The sequence below is a fragment of the Tursiops truncatus genome, chromosome 10 (genome assembly GCF_011762595.2).
Source record: "Tursiops truncatus isolate mTurTru1 chromosome 10, mTurTru1.mat.Y, whole genome shotgun sequence".
NCBI lineage: Eukaryota > Metazoa > Chordata > Mammalia > Artiodactyla > Delphinidae > Tursiops > Tursiops truncatus.
In genome coordinates, this window is record NC_047043.1 from 24,665,466 (window position 1) to 24,685,431 (window position 19,966).

The 19,966-nt window shown below is 42.8% G+C and overlaps 1 protein-coding gene across 1 annotated transcript in view; it reads right to left on the reverse strand.

Moving 5' to 3' along the window:
- Positions 1 to 3,114: 3,114 nt before the first annotated feature.
- The window catches only part of EFHC1 (EF-hand domain containing 1), a 65,224-nt gene continuing 48,372 nt past the window's right edge, over positions 3,115 to 19,966 (reverse strand). Inside the window, exons 10-11 of the mRNA XM_019949920.3 lie at positions 4,740 to 4,950; positions 3,115 to 3,333 (exon numbers count right to left, since the gene is read on the reverse strand). Coding sequence (XP_019805479.2) covers positions 3,262 to 3,333; positions 4,740 to 4,950 — 283 coding nt within the window. The 3' untranslated portion in view covers positions 3,115 to 3,261. The remainder of the gene's footprint in view (positions 3,334 to 4,739; positions 4,951 to 19,966) is intronic.

Here is a 19,966-nt window from a genome sequence, read left to right on the forward strand (position 1 = left end):
CACCTGCTTGTCTCGGGTATAATTCCTTCTATTCCTTTTTATCTGGATGCTCACATTTGCTTTTTTTTTTTTTAAGTTGCAAGCATTATTTTATTCCACCTCTTAGATGGCTATCTGGGAATTGATTAGAGTATGTTTCTCCCCTGAAGACTGAAAAGGATAAGAGCGCTTTAAAATAATGATATTGCTGGCAACTGTATTTTTTGCAAGACTTTGCATCAACTAGTCTTGTTTGTATTGCTCACATTTGCTTTTATATGAAGAACGAGTTTGCATCAATTTCAGCCTCATTTCTAACATTTTTCACTCTGTCATTTCCTGCATATCTTTTGAGATATATATTTGTTCGTGTGGTCATGTGAGTTAGTTAGGGAGTTGGAATTAAGGACGGAGAAGGAGTCAGTTACATTGAGTGGTGGGTAGTAATAAGCCTCATTTTTACTGGTGTCTGTAACAGGGAAGTGTGAACGTGGAAAGGAGTGTGGTGACATGGGGTGTGTGGGCAGGAAGCGCCACAAGGAGGCGCACTGTGCCTGATGCCTGCTCTACGGCTGCCCCCATCATCCATGGGAATGTTCCGAGACCCCCCCCAGTGGATGCCTGAAACCCCAGAGTTCTGGGCCCTAAATATGCTATGTTTTTTCCTACACATACCTACCTATGGTGAAATCTATAAATTAGGCACAGTAAGAGATTAACAATGATAACAAAATAGAACAATTATAACCATATACCATAATGAAAGTTATGTGAATGTGGTCTCTAAAAACATCTTACTGAGCTGCACTCACCCTTCTTCTTACGATGTGAGGTGACTGAGTGCCCAAGTGACAAGGTGGCGTGAGCTGGATGATGCAGATGCTGTGGTGGAGCGCTGGGCTCTACTGGCCTTCTGATGACGCGTCAGGAGAGGATCACTTGCTCCAGGTGACCGTGGATCACTGAGCCCTGACAATGCCGACAGCTGGGGATCCCGGGAGGGACAAAGTGGGAGGGCGCAAGGTCTCATCACGCTACTCAGAATGGCACACAGTTTAAAACTTAAGAATTATTTCTGGAGCGTTCCATTTAATATTTCCAGACCATGGCTGACCATGTTTAACTAAAACTGGAAAGTGAAAGTGTGGATAAGGGGGACGACTGTGTTATGGTGTCACTTGGCTAGGAGAGGATGGGGCTAAGTCTGTGTGTAAAAGCCACCAGATGTCAGTGGAGGTGCTGAATAGATGCTGAGTGTTGGTACCAGCAGTGGGCACAGGACACTGCTGGCATCAGATGGCCTGTTGCCCATGGCTGTCTGCTGTTTTTCCAGAACCATCTCCAGAGAGAGCTCAGGAGATGAGTGCAGTTAGTTGAGGACAGGCATGGGCTATGAGGACCCAACAGGAACCATGTACCTGAGACAAAGGCACGGTGCCAACAGAGAGCAAGCGGCTCAGCCGGAGAAGCTGGTGACCTTGGGCAGTCGGCCTTTCTGAGCCTGCTTGCTCATCTGGGCTCAGCATTTTGGGGGTGTGTCGGCTGGCTGGTTTGCTTGTTTTCACAGGGAATGGTGGTGGTAAGATTTAGGGATAGTAAATGCTAAGTTCATGGTTCAAATAAAGCACTCAATAATTTCTTATAGGAACATGCTCGTGCTCCTACACCAGCAGGCTAGTCACTCACCCAAGTGACCCTTGATTTTCTGGAAACATCTAGAGACATCTTCTCAGGTACCCCTAAAGCCTACAGATACGGGCTTGATACACCCTAATTAGATGGTATTTTCAGGCCCCTGGTGGTACAGACAGAGTACAGGTAGGAAGGAATCAGAGACAGCATTTATAAAGATGAAGTTGGTGGCTGACTTCAACTAAGGAGCAGCCCTGCTTCTGAAAAGTCCATCAGAGCTCAGTCGATAACCAGTAGCTGCTACTAGTCTTTTCTGCCTATCTTGAGGCCAGGCTCTCTAAAAGCAGTTTTTCTAAATTTTTTTTTTTTTTAACTACAGCCCACATAAAGAAATGTTTTACATCATGACCCAGTAAATACACACTCATTTGAAACAAAAGTTTCATGAAACAAATCAGTGTACCACACTGTGATATTTTCTATTATCACAGTGTCTGCCTGCCAATGCAGGGGACATGGATTCGAGCCCTGGTCCAGGAACATCCCACATGCCGCAAAGCAACTAAGCCCGTGCACCACAACTACTGAGCCTGCGCTCTAGAGCCTGTGAGCCACAACTACTGAGCCCGCGTGCCTAGAGCCTGTGCTCCGCAACAAGAGAAGCCACTGCAGTGAGAAGCTCACGCACCACAACGAAGAGTAGCCCCCGCTCGCCGCAACTAGAGAAAGCCCGCACGCAGCAACAAAGACCCAACACAGCCAAAAATAAATTTAAATAAATAAATAATAAAATGAAATAAAATGCAGGTCTACTAATGGGCCTAGAACTGCAACTGGAAAACATGGTGTCTACTTCCTGGCGGGGCGGGCAGCACCGTCTGCAGCACCACACCCGACCTGATGTCTGTCTGAGCAAATTCCATGCATCCTCCTCCTGATCTTGGTCACTCTACACCTGCATTAGTCAGGGTTCTTTCTCCAGAGAAGCAGAACCGATAGGCTGTATATACAGAGAGAAAGAGACTGACGATTAAGGAATTGGCTCCTGTAACCGAGGAAGCTGACAAGCTCCAGTATCTGTTGCCAGCGACCTGGAGGCCTCTGAGGGCTGACGGAGTAGTTCCTGTCTGAAGGCCAGCGGGCTGGAGCCCCAGAAGAGCCGATGTCTCGGTTTGAGTCCAAAAGCAGGAAAAAGCCGATGTCAAAGCAGGCTGGAGGAATTCTCTCTCATTAGGGAAAGGTCAGCCTTTTTGTTCTATTCAAGCCTTTAATGGAATGGGTGGGGCCCACCCACATTGGGCCCACCCACATTGGGCCCACCCACATTGGAGAGGGCCATCTGCTTTACTCCATCCACCAACTCAAATATTAACCTCATCCAGAAACGGCCTCACAGACACACCCAGAAATGTCCAGGCACCCCATATCTAGTCAAGTTGACACATAAAATTAACCATCACAACACCCCTATCTCCCCTCCCTAAATAAGGCACCAACCTCAGCTCCTACAAGATCCAATTTAATTTAGACTTCAGTGGTAAAAGAACCAAAAAGGAAATATAATTTCAAGAGCTCTGTAAATGCCTCTATGAAGAGTACAGGTATACGTAGGCCCAACCTCAAAATACTGTGCTTTCTGTCCTCAGCAGGTCAGTTGGAGAAAGCACGGACGAAGTTATAGTAGTCAATCTTGTCTTCTCCGTGAGAGCACATCCTGATGAGCTGTGGGAGAGAGAAGGGGAGCCCGTGAGAGACAGATGGGCTGCCTTCAGCTCAGCTGCACAGCGCTCTTTAGTGCCTGTCCCTGCCTTTGTAAACCAGCTCAGGCTTTTTATATATCCTTGGCTGATTCTGAAATGATCCTGTAAACCGGGAAGGTAGGTCAGAGTATCCCCATCTTCACGAAATCAAAGCTCAGATGGAGTAAATGGCCTGCCCAAGGTTTCAGGTTTGACATTTATAAGAGCACTGTCATTTCCAAAGCATTTTTGTTCTTATATTCAATTACAAGACTTTGTCCATCCAGTCAGCACAGAGTAAGACTTAGAATAGCAGAGGTTGCTGCTATCACAGCCTAAAAGAAAAATCTAGTCATGTCACTGCTCAAACCAAGTCCCCTGAAACACCTGTGAGTGGCAGTAAGCACACCGATCTGCTGTGGCTACTTTAAGGACGTGTGCAAATCCATCCCGCCCCTGCTTTCCCTGTCCCACCTCCCCTGACTGCAGCTCCTCTCTCCCAGGTCAGGTCACAGATAGCACAAATGACCTAAGAAATCGAAGGCTGGGTGTGCTGTCAGCCTGAGACTTGGGAAGCTAGATGGGCATTTGGCCCACTTGAACTGTTATCCTTCTACCTGCCTCCCTCACTCCTTGCTAATGTTCCCATCTGAAAAACCCTCATCTCCAACCTAGTCACACTGGCCCCAAACAGAAGGCTTCCCTAAATGAGACCTAACTTCCAAACATCCCTTTTTCCTAACGTATCATTAAGAAGGACTACAGCATCACAATGTTCTTAATCAGTGAGAATGTCTCAATAACATTAGCCACCATCGTTGGCAACGGTGGGAGAAAGTTTGTCCCGACTTCTAGGGGAACCATGGTCAAAGGGGTTTATAACGAAAAAGAGGTATGAAATGCCCTCTTCAGCTCCCTCATGGAAACTCTCGGAGAGGATCGTCCATGTCATCCCTCCACTGGCAGCTGACCATGGACCCCTACTGGCGGATGCTGCTGTCCAGGGCAGTGGTCACGCCCTCTCCCACGCCAGCCCTACTGATGGGCTAACGTAGGCTGTGAAGCTATCAAAGGTTCCCACCATCCTGCTCAGTCCACCTTTTCAATCTGCCCTTGGCAGCCACCCTCCTTTAGCCCTGACATGGTTCACTGGCTGCTCTGTGCTGTCTGGCCCCTGCCCACTTAAAGAGATGCCCTACAGCAGCAGTTAGGAAAGGATGCCAATGCTAGAGTCGAGGGCAAATGCCATAATCAGGACCAAACAGCAGATCTGATGTGAACACCCCAAGTCTTCCCCAGTTAAAATGAAATACAAATGCAACTGCCTTTGGGAACGAGTGAGCGGTGCCCAGCCTCTGCAATCAACCCTGAACAGGAAATCCTACTCACCTCCTTAACCAAGGAATCATCAACTGGGAGGTGAAAAGAGTCACAGATTTTAAAGAACGTCTCCCTGTCCACATGTCCTGAAGCTTCCTTGTCATAAATTTGAAACATCTTGCAGATGTTGTCCCTGCACGGGTGATCTTTCCCTTGCCTCTGGATCGTGTCTATCAGGGCCTCCAGTTCCTGCACGCCTGGGTCCTCTTCCGTTTGCTGGCTGTGGAGAGAGGAGATGGATGGATGTGGTGTTTATTCTCGAATGGTCTTACCTCAGTGACCGAAGTTCTCACTTGGTGAAGTTGGGGGAAGCATCTGACGACAAACAGCTCTGATGCTGAGCCGATCAACACTTGCCTGCAGGGGCTGGCAGATGGCTGAGCTCACGGCAGGAACCTTGACTAGGCTCAGCCTCCCTTGCTGCCGTCTATTAAATCCCCACAAAGAGCCAAATCTACCACCACTACCACCCCCAAGTCTGGTGTTTGTGGGAGTCTCATGATTGTCATCATCTATGTTACAGAATCTAAAAATAAATGTTTTAGAAACAGACTTAAAAGTAGTATGATGGGGACTTCCCTGGTGGCGCAGTGGTTGAGAGTCCGCCTGCCGATGCAGGGGACACGGGTTCGTGCTCTGGTCCGGGAAGATCCCACATGCCGCGGAGCAACTGGGCCCGTGAGCCATGGCCACCAAGCCTGCGCGTCCGGAGCCTGTGCTCCGCAACGGGAGAGGCCACAACAGTGAGAGGCCCGCGTACCGCAAAACAAAAAAAAAAAAAAAAAAAAAGTAGTATGATGAAGAAATCAAAGAGGATCAAAAGGGAAACAAAATATCTAGAAGCAAAAATGGAAATACAGTTGACCCTTGAACAAAGCAGGGTTTAGGGGCATCAACCCTTCACACAGTCAAAAATCTGCATATAACTTACGGAACCACATATTCGGAGGGCTGACTGTATCTGCAGATTCAACGCATTAAGGATTGTGTAGTAATATAATACATATTTACTGAAAAAATGTGCATATAAGTAGATGACACAGTTCAAACCTGTGTTGTTCAAGGGTCCCTTGTACTACACACCAAAATTTATGGGATGCAGCAAAAGCAGTTCTAAGAGGGAAGTTCACAGTAATAAATGCCTACATTAAGAAAAAAGAGGGAGTTCCCTGGCGGACCAGTGGTTAGGACTTGGTGCTTTCACTGCTGTGGCCTGGGTTCAATCGCTGGTGGGGGACCAAAGATCCTGCAAGCCGCATGGCGCAGGCAAAATAAATAAATAATAGAAAAAAGAAAGATCTCACATAAACAACCTAGTTTATACCTCAAGGAACTAGAAAAAGAAAAAACTAAGCCTGAAGTTAGCAGAAGAAAGGAAATAATAAAGATCAGAGCAGATATAAAGAGAGACTAGAAAAATTATAGAAAAGATCAGTGAAACTAAGAGCTGTTTTTTTAAAAAAGATAAACAACTGACAAACTTTTAGCTTGACCAATTTTTAAAAAAAGAGAAAAGACTTAAAATCAGAAATGAGAGGAGACATTACAACTAATACCACAGAAATACAAAGGGTTGGAAGAGACTACCATGAACAATTACACATCAACAGATTGGATAACCTGGAAGAAATGGATAAATTCCTGGAAACACACAACCTACCAAGCCTGAATCATGAAGAAATAGAAAATCTGAACAGACCAATAACAAGTAAGGAGATTTAATCAGTAGTCAAAAACCTCCCAACAAAGAAAAGCCCAGGACCAGACAGTTTCATGGTGAATTGTACCAAACATTTAAAGAATTAATACCAATCCTTCTCAAACTCCTCCAAAAAAGTGAAGAGGAGGAAACACTCCCAAATTCGTACTACAAGGCCAGCATTACTTTGACATCAACACCAAACAAGGACACTACAAGAAAAGAAAATTACAGACCAATATCCCCGGTGAACACAAAAGTCCTCAACAAAACACTAGCATACTGAATTCAACAGCACATTAAAAGGATCGTACATCATGATCAAGTGGGATTTATCCTTACCATGCAAGGATGATTCAACATACACAAATCAATACACCACATTAACAGAATGAAGAACAAAAATCGTATGATCATCTCAATAAATACAGAAAAAGCATCTGACAAAATTCAATATTCTTTCATGATGAAAACTCTCAACAAATTAGGTATAGAAAGAATGTACCTCAATGTTATAAAGGCCACACATGACAAGCCCCCAGCTAACTTCATACCCAGTAGTGAACAAGACAATGATGCTCACTCTGTAAGATCAGGAACAAGACAAAGATACCTACTCTTGCCACTTCTATTCAACACAGACCTAGCCAGAGAAATTAGGCAAGAAAAAGAAATGAAAGGCATCCAAATAGGAAAGGAGGAAGTAAAACTTTGTTTCCAGATGACATGATCTTAATACCATATATTAGTCTTTAGAAAATGCTAAAGACTACCAAAAAACTATTAGAAGTAATCAACAAATTCAGTATACAAAACCAACATACAAAAATTAGTTGCTTTTGAACGTCCCTGGTGGCACAGTAGTTAAGAATCCACCTGCCAGTGCAGGGGATATAGGTTCGAGCCCTGGTCCAGGAGGATCCCACATGCCGCAGAGCAACAAAGCCTGTGCGCCACAACTACTGAGCCTGCACTCCAGAGCCCGTGAGCCACAACTACTGAGCCTGTGTGCCACAACTACTGGAGCCCACACACTTAGAGCCCGTGCTCTGCAACAAGAGAAGCCACTGCAATGAGAAACCCGTGCACCGCAACAGAGTAGCCCCCACTCGCTGCAACTAAAGCCCGTGCGCAGCAACAAAGACCCAATGCAGCCCAAAATAAAATAAATAAAATTTATTTAAAAATTAGTTGCTTTTCTATATACTGACAATGAACTATCGAAAGAAAAATTAAGAAAACGATTTCACTTACAATAGCTTTTTAAAAATTACTTAGTAATAAATTTAACCAAGAAGGTGAAAGGCCTATACATTGAAAACTGTAAGACATTGATCAAAGAAACCGAAGAAGGCAAATGGAAAGATATTTTGTATTCTTGAATTGGAAGAATTAACACTGTTAAAATGTTCATACTATGCAAAGTCATCTATAGATTCAATGCAATCCCCACCAAAATTCCAATGGCATTTTTCACAGAAATAGAAAAAAAATCCTAAAATTCATATGGAACTACGAAAAACAAAATAAAAACCCAAATAGCCAAAGCAATACTGAGAAAGAAGAACAAAGCTGGAGGCAACACACTTCCTGATTTCCAACTGTATTACAAAGCTATAGTAAGCAAATCAGTATGGAACTGCTATAAAAACAGACACATAGACCAAAGGAATAGAACAGAGAGCCCAGAAATAAGCCCACACATATATGGTCAACTAATCTTTAACAAGGGTGCCAAGAATACACAATGGAGAAAGGATAGACTTCAGTAAATGGTGCTGGGAAAACTGGATATCCACATGCAAAAGAATGAAACTGGGGGCGGAGTCAAGATGGCAGTGTGGGAAGACACAGAGTTCCTGTCTCCCCACAACTAGGGTGCCTGCTGGACGCTGGTGGGGGACCTTGATGCCCAAGGAGACAGGAAGAACCCCCAAGCGAACTGGTAGGACATCAGGGGACTGAGTGGGGAGGAGAAGTGGAGGCCAGACAGGACCAGAGCCCCTGAGGGGCGGCTGAGGAGGGGGGAGGGGTTCGCACACCTGGAGGCACCCTCAGGGGCTCAGATCGGTGGGGAGGGCACCCAGCATTTCCCCTGCCCAATGGGCCAGGGAAGTCTGCCCGACTCTCAGGCCAGGTCCTATGCCCTCAGAGGACCCCTGCAGGCCGAGGTGGCCCTGGGGGTGTAGGGGGAGAACAGGAGAGGCAGGTGGGAGAGACCCTCCAGGACCAGTGGGTGTCTGCCCCACCCACTCGAGCCCAGGAAGCCTACTGGGCTCCCAGGTGGGGTCCCCTGTCCTCTGAGACTGGAGGCAGGAGGGACGCCTGGGCCCCCTCTGTTGAGCCTAAGCCCCACCCCCAACAGCCTCCAGGACCTTTTCCAGCCCTGTGGGTCCTAAGCATAGGCCCCGCCCACCACCCAAACCCCACTCCTGTTTAGGCCCTGCCCTCCACAGCCAAGGCCTTTTCCACCTTTTTTTAAAAAAAATTTTATCCTCCTCTTTTTTACTATTGTGGTTCTGTTTTATCTTCTGGTTGTTGTTTCATCTATATTTTTATTTTTATATTCTTTCTAACATATCTGTTAGTTTCCTAGTCTAATTATATTTTTTACTTTGTTATTGTTCTCCTTTCTTTTGTTGCCGCCCCGCACGGCTTGTGGGATCTTGGATCACGAGCCGGGGTTCAGGCCGAAGCTCCTGTGGTGGGAGCTCTGAGTCTGAACCACTGGACTAACAGAGAACCTCAGACCCCAGGGAATACTTATAGGAGGGAGGTCTTCCGGAGGTCCTCATCTTGGCACCAAGACCCAGCTCTACCCAACAGCCTACAAACTCCAGTGTTGGAAGCCGCAGGCCAAACAACCAGTAAGACAGGAACACAATCCCACACATTAAAAAAAAAAATGAGATGACAAAAAAATATGTCACAGATGAAGGAGCAAGGTAAAAACCTACAAGACCAAATAAATGAAGAGGAAATAGGCAATCTACCTGAAAAAGAATTCAGAGTAATGATAGTAAACGTGATCCAGAATCTCAGAAATATAATGGAGGAACGGATTGAGAAAATACAAGAAATGTTTAACAAAGATCTAGAAGAACTAAAGAAGAAACAGAGATGAACAACACAGTAACTGAAATGAAAAATACACTAGAAGGAATCAATAACAATAACTGAGGCAGAAGAACGAATAAGTGAGCTGGAAGACAAAATGGTGGAAATAACTGCTGAGGAGCAGAATAAACAAAAAAGAATGAAAAGAATTGAAGACAATGTCAGAGACCTCTGGGACAACACTAAACGCACCAACATTCAAATTACAGGGGTCCCAGAAGAGGAGGAGAAAAAGAAAAAGGGGTCCCAGAAGAGGAGGAGAAAAGGAAACAACTGCTGAGGAGCAGAATAAACAAAAAAGAATGAAAAGAATTGAAGACAATGTCAGAGACCTCTGGGACAACACTAAATGCACCAACATTCAAATTATAGGGGTCCCAGAAGAGGAGGAGAAAAAGAGGAGGAGAAAAATCTGTGAGAAAATATTTGAAGAGATTATAGTTGAAAACTTCCCTAACATGGGAAAGGAAATAGTCACCCAAATCCAGGAAGCACAGAGAGTCCCATGCAGGATAAACTCTAGGAGAAGCACACCAAGACACATATTAATCAAACTAACCAAAATTAATTTCAAAGAAAAAACATTAAAAGCAGCAAGGGAAAAACAAAAAATAACATACAAAGGAATCCCCATAAGGTTATCAGCTGATTTTTCAGCAGAAACTCTGCAGGCCAGAAGGGAGTGGCAGGATATACTTAAAGTGATGAAAGAGAAAAACCTACAACCAAGATTACTCTACCCAGCAAGGATCTCATTCAGATTCGATGGAAAAATCAAAAGTTTTTCAGACAAGCAAAAGCTAAGAGAATTCAGCACTACCAAATCAGCTTTACAACAAATGCTAAAGAAACTTCTCTAGGCAGGAAACACAAGAGAAGAAAAAGACCCACAAAAACAAACCAAAAACAGTTGAGAAAACGGTAACAGGAACATACATATTGATAATAACCCTGAATGTAAATGGATTAAATGCCCCAACCAAATGACACAGACTGGCTGAATGGATACAAAAACAGGCCCATATATATGCTGTCTACAAGAGACCCACTTCAGACCTAGGGACACATACAGACTGAAAGTGAAGGGATGGAAAAAGATACTCCATGCAAATGGAAATCAAAAGAAAGCTGGAGTAGCAATACTCGTATCAGATAAAATAGACTTTAAAATAAAGACTGTTACAAAAGATAAGGAAGGACAGTACATAATGATCAAGGGATCAATCCAAGTAGAAGATATAGCAATTGTAAATATTTATACACCCAACATAGGAACACCCCAATACCTAAGGCAAATGCTAACAACCATGAAAGGGGAAATCGACAGTAACACAATAATAGTAGGGGACTTTAACACCCCACTCACACCAAAGGACAGATCAAACAGAAAATAAATAAGGAAACACAACCTTTAAATGACACAACAGACCAGATAGGTTTAATTGATATTTATAAGAACATTCTGCCTGAAAGTAGCAGAATACACTTTCTTTTCAAGTGCACATGGAAGATTCTCCAGGATAGATCACATCTTGGGTCACAAATCAAGCCTCAGAAAATTTAAGAAAACTGAAATCATATCAAGCATCTTTTCTGACCACAACGCTATGAGACTGGGAATCAATTACAGGAAAAAAACTGTAAAAACACAAATACATGGAAGCTAAACAGTACGCTACTAAATAACCAAGAGATCACTGAAGAAATCAAAGAAGAAATAAAAAAATACACAGAAACAAATGACAATGAAAACACGACAACCCAAAACCTATGGGACACAGCAAAAGCAGTTCTAAGAGGGAAGTTTATAGCAATTCAATCTCACCTCAAGAAACAAGAAAAATCTCAAATAAACAATCTAACCTTACACCTGAAGCAACTACAGAAAGAAGAACAAAGAAAACCCAAAGTCAGTAGAAGGAAAGAAATAATAAAGATCAGAGCAGAAATAAAAGAAATAGAAACAAAGAAAACAATAGCAAAGATCAATAAAACAAAAAGCTGGTTCTTTGAGAAGATAAAATTGATAAACCCTTAGCCAGACTCATCAAGAAAAAAAGAGAGGACACAAATCAATAAAATTAGAAATGAAAAAGGAGAAATCACAACTGACACTGCAGAAATACAAAGGATTATAAGAGACTACTACAAACAACTATATGCCAATAAAATGGACAACCACGAAGAAATGGACAAAGTCTTGGAAAGGTACAATTTTCCAAAACTGAACCAGGAAGAATTAGAAAGTATAAACAGACCTATCACAAGTAATTAAATTGAAACTGTAACTAAAAATCATCCAACAAACAAAAGTCCAGGACCAGATGGCTTCACAGGCGAATTCTATCAAACATTTAGAGAAGAGCTAACACTGATCCTTCTCAAACTCTTCCAAAAACTTGCAGAGGGAGGAACACTCCCAAATTCATTCTACAAAGCCACCATCACCCTGATACCAAAACCAGAAAAAGATATCACAAAAAAAGAATATTACAGACCAGTATCACTGATGAAGACAGATGTAAAAATCCTGAACAAAATACTAGCTAACAGAATCCAACAACATATTAAAAGGATCATACACCATGATCAAGTGGGATTTATCCCAGGGATGCAAGGATTCTTCAGTATACTTAAGTCAATCAATGTGATATGCCATATTAACAAATTAAGGAATAAAAACCATATGATCATCTCAATAGATGCAGAAAAAGCTTTTGACAAAATTCAACACCCATTTATGATAAAAACTCTCCAGAAAGTGGGCATAGCTGGAACCTACCTCAACATAATAAAGGCCATATATGACAAACCCACAGCAAACATCATACTCAATGATGAAAAACTGAAAGCATTTCCACTAAGATCAGGAACAAGACAAGGATGTCCACTCTCGCCACTATTATTCAACATAGTTCTGGAAGCCCCAGCCATGGCAATCAGAGGAGAAAAAGAAATAAAAGGAATACAAATTGGAAAAGAAGAAGTAAAATTGTCACTGTTTGCAGATGACATGATACATAGAAAATCCTATACCACCAGAAAACTACTAGAACTAATCAATGAATTTGGTAAGGTTGCAGGATACAAAATTAATGCACAGAAATCTCTGGCATTCCTATACACTAACAATGAAAAATCAGAAAGAGAAATTGAGGAGACAATCCCGTTTACCACTGCAACAAAAAGAACAAAATACCTAGGAATAAACCTACATAAAGAGGTGAAAGACTTGTACTCAGAAAACTATAAAACACTAATGAAAGAAATCAAAGATGACAGAAACAGATGGAGAAATATACTATGTTCTTGGATTGGAAGAATCAATATTGCGAATATGGCTATACTACCCAAAGCAATCTACAGATTCTATGCAGTCCCTATCAAACTAACGACGACATTCTTCACAGAATTAGAACAAAAAATTTTACTATTTGTATGGAGACACAAAAGATCCCGAATAGCCAAAGCAATCTTGAGAAAGAAAAATGGAGCTGGAGGAATCAGGCTCCCCGACTTCTGACTATCCTACAAAGCTACAGTAATCAAGACAGTATGGTACTGGCACAAAAACAGAAATATAGATCAATGGTACAGGACAGAAAGCCCGGAGACAGACCCACGCACATATGGTCACCTAATTTACGACAAAGGAGGTAAGAACGTACAATGGAGAAAAGACAGCCTCTTCAATAAGTGGTGCTGGGAAAACTGGACAGCTACATGTAAAAGAATGAAATTAGAACACTCCCCAACACCATACACAAAAATAAACTCAAAATGGATTAAAGACCTAAATGTACGATCAGACACTATAAAACTTAGAGGAAACATAGGAAAAACACTCTGACATAAACCACAGCAAGATCTTTTTTGACCCACCTCCTAGAGTAATGAAAATAAAAACAAAAATAAACAAATGGGACCTAATGAAACTTAAAAGCTTTTGCATAGCAAAGGAAAACATAAACAAGACAAAAAGACAACCCTCAAAATGGGAGAAAATATTTGCAAATGAAACAATGGACAAAGGATTAATCTCTAAAATATACAAACAGCTCATGGAGCTCAATATCAAAAAAACCAAATAATCCAATTAAAAAATGGGTGGAAGACCTAAATAGACATTTCACCAAAGAAGATATACAGATGGCCAAGAGGCACATGAAAAGATGCTCAACATCACTAATTATTAGAGAAACTACAGTGAGGTATCACCTCACACTGGTCAGAATGGCCATTATCAAAAAATCTAGAACAATAAATGCCAGAGGGGATGTGGTGAAAAGGGAACCCTCCTGCACTGTTGGTGGGAATGTAAATTGATACAACCACTATGGAGAACAGTACAGAGGTTTCTTAAAAAACTAAAGTAGAACTACCATATGACCCAGCAATCCCACTACTGGGCATATGCCCTGAGAAAACCATAATTCAAAAAGAGACGTACGGGGCTTCCCTGGTGGCGCAGTGGTTGAGAGTCTGCCTGCCGATGCAGGGGACACAGGTTCGTGCCCCGGTCCAGGAAGATCCCACATGCCGCGGAGCGGCTGGGCCGTGAGCCATGGCCGCTGAGCCTGTGCGTCTGGAGCCTGTGCTCCGCAACGGGAGAGGCCACAACAGGGAGAGGCCCGCATACCGCAAAAAAAAAAAAAAAAAAAAAAAAAAGAGAGACGTATGTACCACAACATTCATTGAAGCACTGTTTACAATAGCCAGGATATGGAAGCAACCTAAATGTCCATCGACAGATGAATGGATAAAGAAGATGTGGCACATATATACAATGGAATATTACTCAGCCATAAAAAGAAACGAAACTGAGTTATCTGTAGTGAGGTGGATGGACCTAGAGTCTGTCATACAGAGTGAAGTAAGTCAGAAAGAGAAAAACAAATACTGTATACTAACGCATACATATGCAATCTAAAAAAAAGTGGTACTGATGAACCTAGTGGCAGGGCAGGAATAAAGACGCAGACATAGAGAATGGACTTGAGGACATGGCGGGGGGCAGGGACAGAGGGGGAAGCTGGGGCAAAGTGAGAGTAACATCAACATGTAACAGTTAGCTAGTGGGAAGCAGCAGCATAGCACAGGGAGATCAGCTTGGTGCTTTGTGACGACCTAGAGGGGTGGGATAGAGGCTCAAGAGGGAGGGGATATGGGGACATATGTATGCATATGGCTGATTAACTTTGTTGTACAACAGAAACTAACACCGTATTGTGAAGCAATTATACTCCAATAAAGATCTATTTAAAAAAAAAAAAGAAACTGCATCCCTATTTTATACAATTCAAAAAAATTAACTCAAAATGCATTGAAGACCTAAACGTAAGACCCGAAACTGTAAAACTCCTAGAAGAAAACATAGGAAAAAAGGTCCTTGACACTATTCTTGGCAAGGATTTTTTGGATATGACACCAAAAGCACAGGCAACAAAAAACAGAAATAAACAAGTAGGACTACATCAAACTAAAAAGCTTCTGCATGGAAAAGGAAATAATCGACAAAACAAAATAATCAACAGAGTGGGAGAAAATATTTGCAAACTGTCTTCGTCCATTCGGGCTGCTATAACAAAAAACTAGAGACTGGGTCGCTTATAAACAACAGAAATGTATTTATCACAGTTCTGGAGGCTAGAAGTCCAAGATCATGGCGCCACAGATTCCATGTGGTGGCTAGTGAGGGCTCTCTTCCTGACTCATGGCCAGTGCTTTCTCATTGTGCCCTTGAAAGGTGGAAGGGGGCTAGTCAGCTTCTGAGGCCTTCTTTATAAAGCCATTAATTACCTCCCAAAGGCTCCACCTCTTAATAGCATCACATCAGGACATCAAAATGAATTCTGGGAGGACACAAACATTCAAACCATAGCACAAACCATATATCTGATAAGGCCTTAAGATCTGAAATATATAAGGAATTCACATGTATCAACAGCAAAAAACCCAAACAATTCGATTAAAAAATGGGCAGAACTAACGGGACATTTTTCCGAAGAGGACATACAAATGGACAATAGGTACAAGAAAAGATGCTCAGCATCGCTAACCATCAGGGAAATGGAAATCAAAACCACAGTCACACCTCTTAGGATAGCAATTCCCAACAGTGGTGGGAATTGGTGCAGCCACTATGGAAAACAGTAAAGAGGTTCCTCAAACAATTAAAAATAGAGCTACCATATGCTCCAACAATCCCACTTCTGGGTGTGTGTATATATATATATATATATATATATGAAGGAAACAAAATTAGTATCCCAAAGAGACATCTGCACTCTCATGTTCTTTGTAGCATGATTCACAATAGCCAAGATATGGAAACAACCAAACTGTCCCTTGAGAGATGGACGGATTTAAAAAAGAAGTCCTGCCACTTGCAACAACATAAATGAACCTGAAGGACATTATGACTAGTGATTTTAGACATATTAAAAAATGCTGAACTCATAAAAACAGAGAGTGGAAGGGTGGTTGCCAGGGGCTGGAGAGTAGGGGGAAAAAGGAGATGTTGGTCAAAGGGTACACTCAGTTACAAGGTGAATAAGTTCTGGGAACCTAAGGCACAGCATTGTGACCATATAGTACTGTATACCTGAAATTTGCTAAGAGAGTAGATTTTAAGCATTCCCGCCACTCACCCACAAGAATAAATGGTAACTATGTGAGATGGTGGATGTGTTAACTGACTTGACTGTGATAATCACGTCACAATGTATATGTATATCAAATCATCACATTGTACGCTTTAAATATATACGGTTTTGTCAATTATACCTCAATAAAATTGGCAGAGGAGAAGTAGTATGATGAATTTGGAGCCAAGTTCCGGGATGACTGGTCTGGTCACTGTGTGCAATGGATTAAGGAAGAGCGTGGAGGTGGGCAGATGAGTCAGGAGGTGCTGTGGGTGCCTCAGCAAACACTGGTGGGTACCTGCCCAATATTCACCCTCTCCTTTTTCCTAACAGAGCCCTCACTTTGTCTGGAGCAGCAATCAGGAGCGGCCGAGTGATACAGCCCAGACAATGAGATGTAAGGAGAAGTTGCTAGGTGGTGCTTCTGGATAAGCCCTTTAAAAAGAGGAAAGACATGGCAAGATTGGCTTTTCAGTCTCTTACCCCTTTGTCCTTCCCCTCTTCCTGCCTGGAATATAGATGCAGTGCTGGAAATGGAACATTCACTTGTAACCACAGAGAGAAAAGCATGAGGACAAAAGCTACTTGCTCAGAATATCTGAGGAGAGAGAGAAGTCAGGTCTCTGTTGGGCTGGGAAAGCTCTGGACCACTGACCTCCAGACATTGTGTTCCATAAGAAAACATAAAACTCCACTGGGTTAAGCTAACATAAATTTGTTTCTGTTGTTACTGCTGCTGTTGTTAAGTTCAGATAAATGCAATTCCAAACTGACTGAGTGCTTTAAATTAGGAAATGGTGGTGAGAATGAAAAGAAGTCAGAGGCAAGAGATATTGTAGAATAAAATAAAAGAACTTAGCAGCATATTGAATATGGTGCAGAATAGAAGAGGAGGTTTCAAATCAAGGTAAATGGAGCCTTGAGGTGACCAAGAGAAAGAGGGGAGCTGACATTCACTGCTTGCCTCCTGTGTGCCAGACGCCAGGCTGGTGCTTTACACACATTATCACAACTCACTGTCATCGCCACTTGATGAGACAGATGAACAGAAAGAAGGAAGAAGGATGAAGGAACAGCAGGTGTGCCAGGAAGGTGAAGACAACAGTGGTCTCATTTTTAGCTGTACGAAGTGAGAGGTGCTGGTGGCTCAGATGCATGGAGACCCATCGAGCAGGCAGACAGGAGTCTGGGAGCAGAATCAGGAGAACGTCAGGATGGAGAGCGACTTATTCAGATACTCTACGATGTGATGAGATTGTCCAGAGTTTAGAGAAAGAGAACAGGAGGACCAAAACCAGAACCTTGAGAAACACCAACCTAGTAGACAGAAATAGGAAAAAGAACAAGCTTCCAGGGAAGTAGGAGGAGTATCAGAGACTCTGACTTTCTAGAACTCAAAAGAAAGGGTTTCAAAAAGGGGGTGGTAAAGAGTAATTTACATTATACGTAGATCAGAAAGGCTCAACACTAGACCAGGGGGTTGGCCCAGAGGCCAAAGCCAGCCGGCAGCCTGTTTTTCTAAATAAAGTTTAATCAAAATACAGCTACACCTACTCATTTACACATTGTCTATGGCTGCTTTCACCCCACGGGTGCACAGCTGAGTAGTTACAACAGAGATTCTGGTATGGCCTACAAACCTGAATTATTTACTACTTGTAGCAAAAAAGTCTGCCAACCTCTGCCCTAGACAGTGAGCTCCTATTCCCTCACCTGGCTGCCTAGATGTTTATTAAAGTCTGGCATATGGTGCAGGCGCCAGTATCACTGAATTAATGAATAAATGACAAGAGACCATTAGATTGGAAAACAATCAGTAACCTCAAGTAAACAACTTCTGAAGAGTGTCTGGATACGAGAGCAGTCAGAGAGGCGGCGGTGACAGACACAAAAGAATTAAATTTGGAGAAATGGGAGCTACTTAGCTGTGACAAGAAGGTAAAGAGATAAGTAAAGAAACACTCTAAGGTGAAGAGTAGGAAAACAGAAGCAGCTCACACTGGATCACTGGGTCTGTCTGAGACCATCTGCAAAGTGAATATGGAGGCGCTTGGGGCTTCAAGAAAATGGAAAAGAAAGTGAGAATATTTGGAAATGCCTATATGGGAAAAATTGCTGGAAGTGAAAAAGAGAGGATGAAAAGGATCGTCGAGCAGGGGAGGAGGGTCCTCCTGAAGCTGAAGAGCACAGACGGGCAAGTCAACCAAACAAGGACAAGATATGCGAACACACGGGTGTTCATGCTCTTCACACGGGGAGGGTTTGTGCAGAGGAGTGGGCTTATGAGCAATCTGTTATCTGTAAGTCTGAGTTCAGTGTACAGCAATGAAGACACAAGCCTGAAAAGAACTTCAGATGAAGTCAATACTCCAACCACTTGTGCACTGTTTTAATCTTCCAGCTCAGAGAAGGAAGATGGCTAACTGCAAATTTCATCATCCTGTAACTAACACTTGATATAAAAAGTTCTCAGGCCTGACAAGTACTCAGGATCCCTTTTCATTATTCTTAGCAATGATTACTCAAATACAGGATTTGTATTTCCTTAGAGCATGACCTTTGTATTCATATCACCTTCAAGCATCTTCTCTCATTCACCTCTCTGACCCATCACAAGAGAAGAGGGGTAAAGTGAGGATCAACACAAGGATAGCCATGGATTTCTTAACCCAGAACTTGAATTTCTCTTTATCTTATTCTAAGACACCAACACCTTCTCTTGACCCCACTTCGCCGGCCAGCTACTCCCCCATTTTTCTGTTCCCCTTTGCACCAACTTCCTCAAGAGGGGGCTATACTTCCAAGCTCGAATTCCTCTCCTCCCATTCTCTTAAGCCCACTCCCGCCCCTCCTATTCCAGTGGAAGTCTGCACTGAGGTCCCCAGTGTCCCCTACACATTGCTAAATCCCCATGTGACACAATGAATCACTGTCTTCCTTGATTTGCAGGCAATTCTTGTTTTTGCAAGGCTCAGATATGCATGAATTTCACTTACCACCATCTGGTTAAATAACCCAGTCCCTCAACAACACAGTTCAAATTTCAGTTAGTAACTGTGAGTAACTGCCTCAAGTGCAAATTGTCAGATTTTCAGTCCACGAATCATTACACAAATAATAGATGTGAATCACAATCAGCGACAATCATATCACTTCTTTGAAAGTCTGTCAGTGACTGATCACTGGGCATCTGTTTTTCAAGTCACACACAGACAGCAAAGTGTGTAGCTTATGTTGCCTCCTTTTCTCTAAAGGATAAACTCAAGTGACATTTTACAAAAATGGATAACTGAAGAGAGAACTGGTCAACAAAGATGAGAGCGTGGCAAAGAAACCAAAAGAGGTAGAGCTAGAAGCAGAATTCAAGTCAAACACAACGGAGTTAGAGAAGAAATAGCTGACCGTGGGAATGCTGACACTGCTGTGGTTTAAGAGACTCTCGATGTGCAGGCAGAGGACCCTAGCAAAGGCTGGCTTATTGACATAAATGAGGGAAGTGGTCGTAACGAAAAGGATGAAGACACATGCCTTGGAGCAACTAAGCCCGTGCACCACAACTACTGAGCTTGCACTCTAGAGCCCTCGAGCCACAACCACTCTAGAGCCCTCGAGCCACAACTACTGCCCATGCACCTAGAGCCCATGCTTTGCAGCAAGAGAAGCCACTGCAATGAGAAGCCCGCACACCGCAACGAAGACCCAATGTAGCCAAAAAAAGAAAAAAAAGGATGAAGATATCCCAGATGCCAGCAAACAAAAAACTTCACATTAAA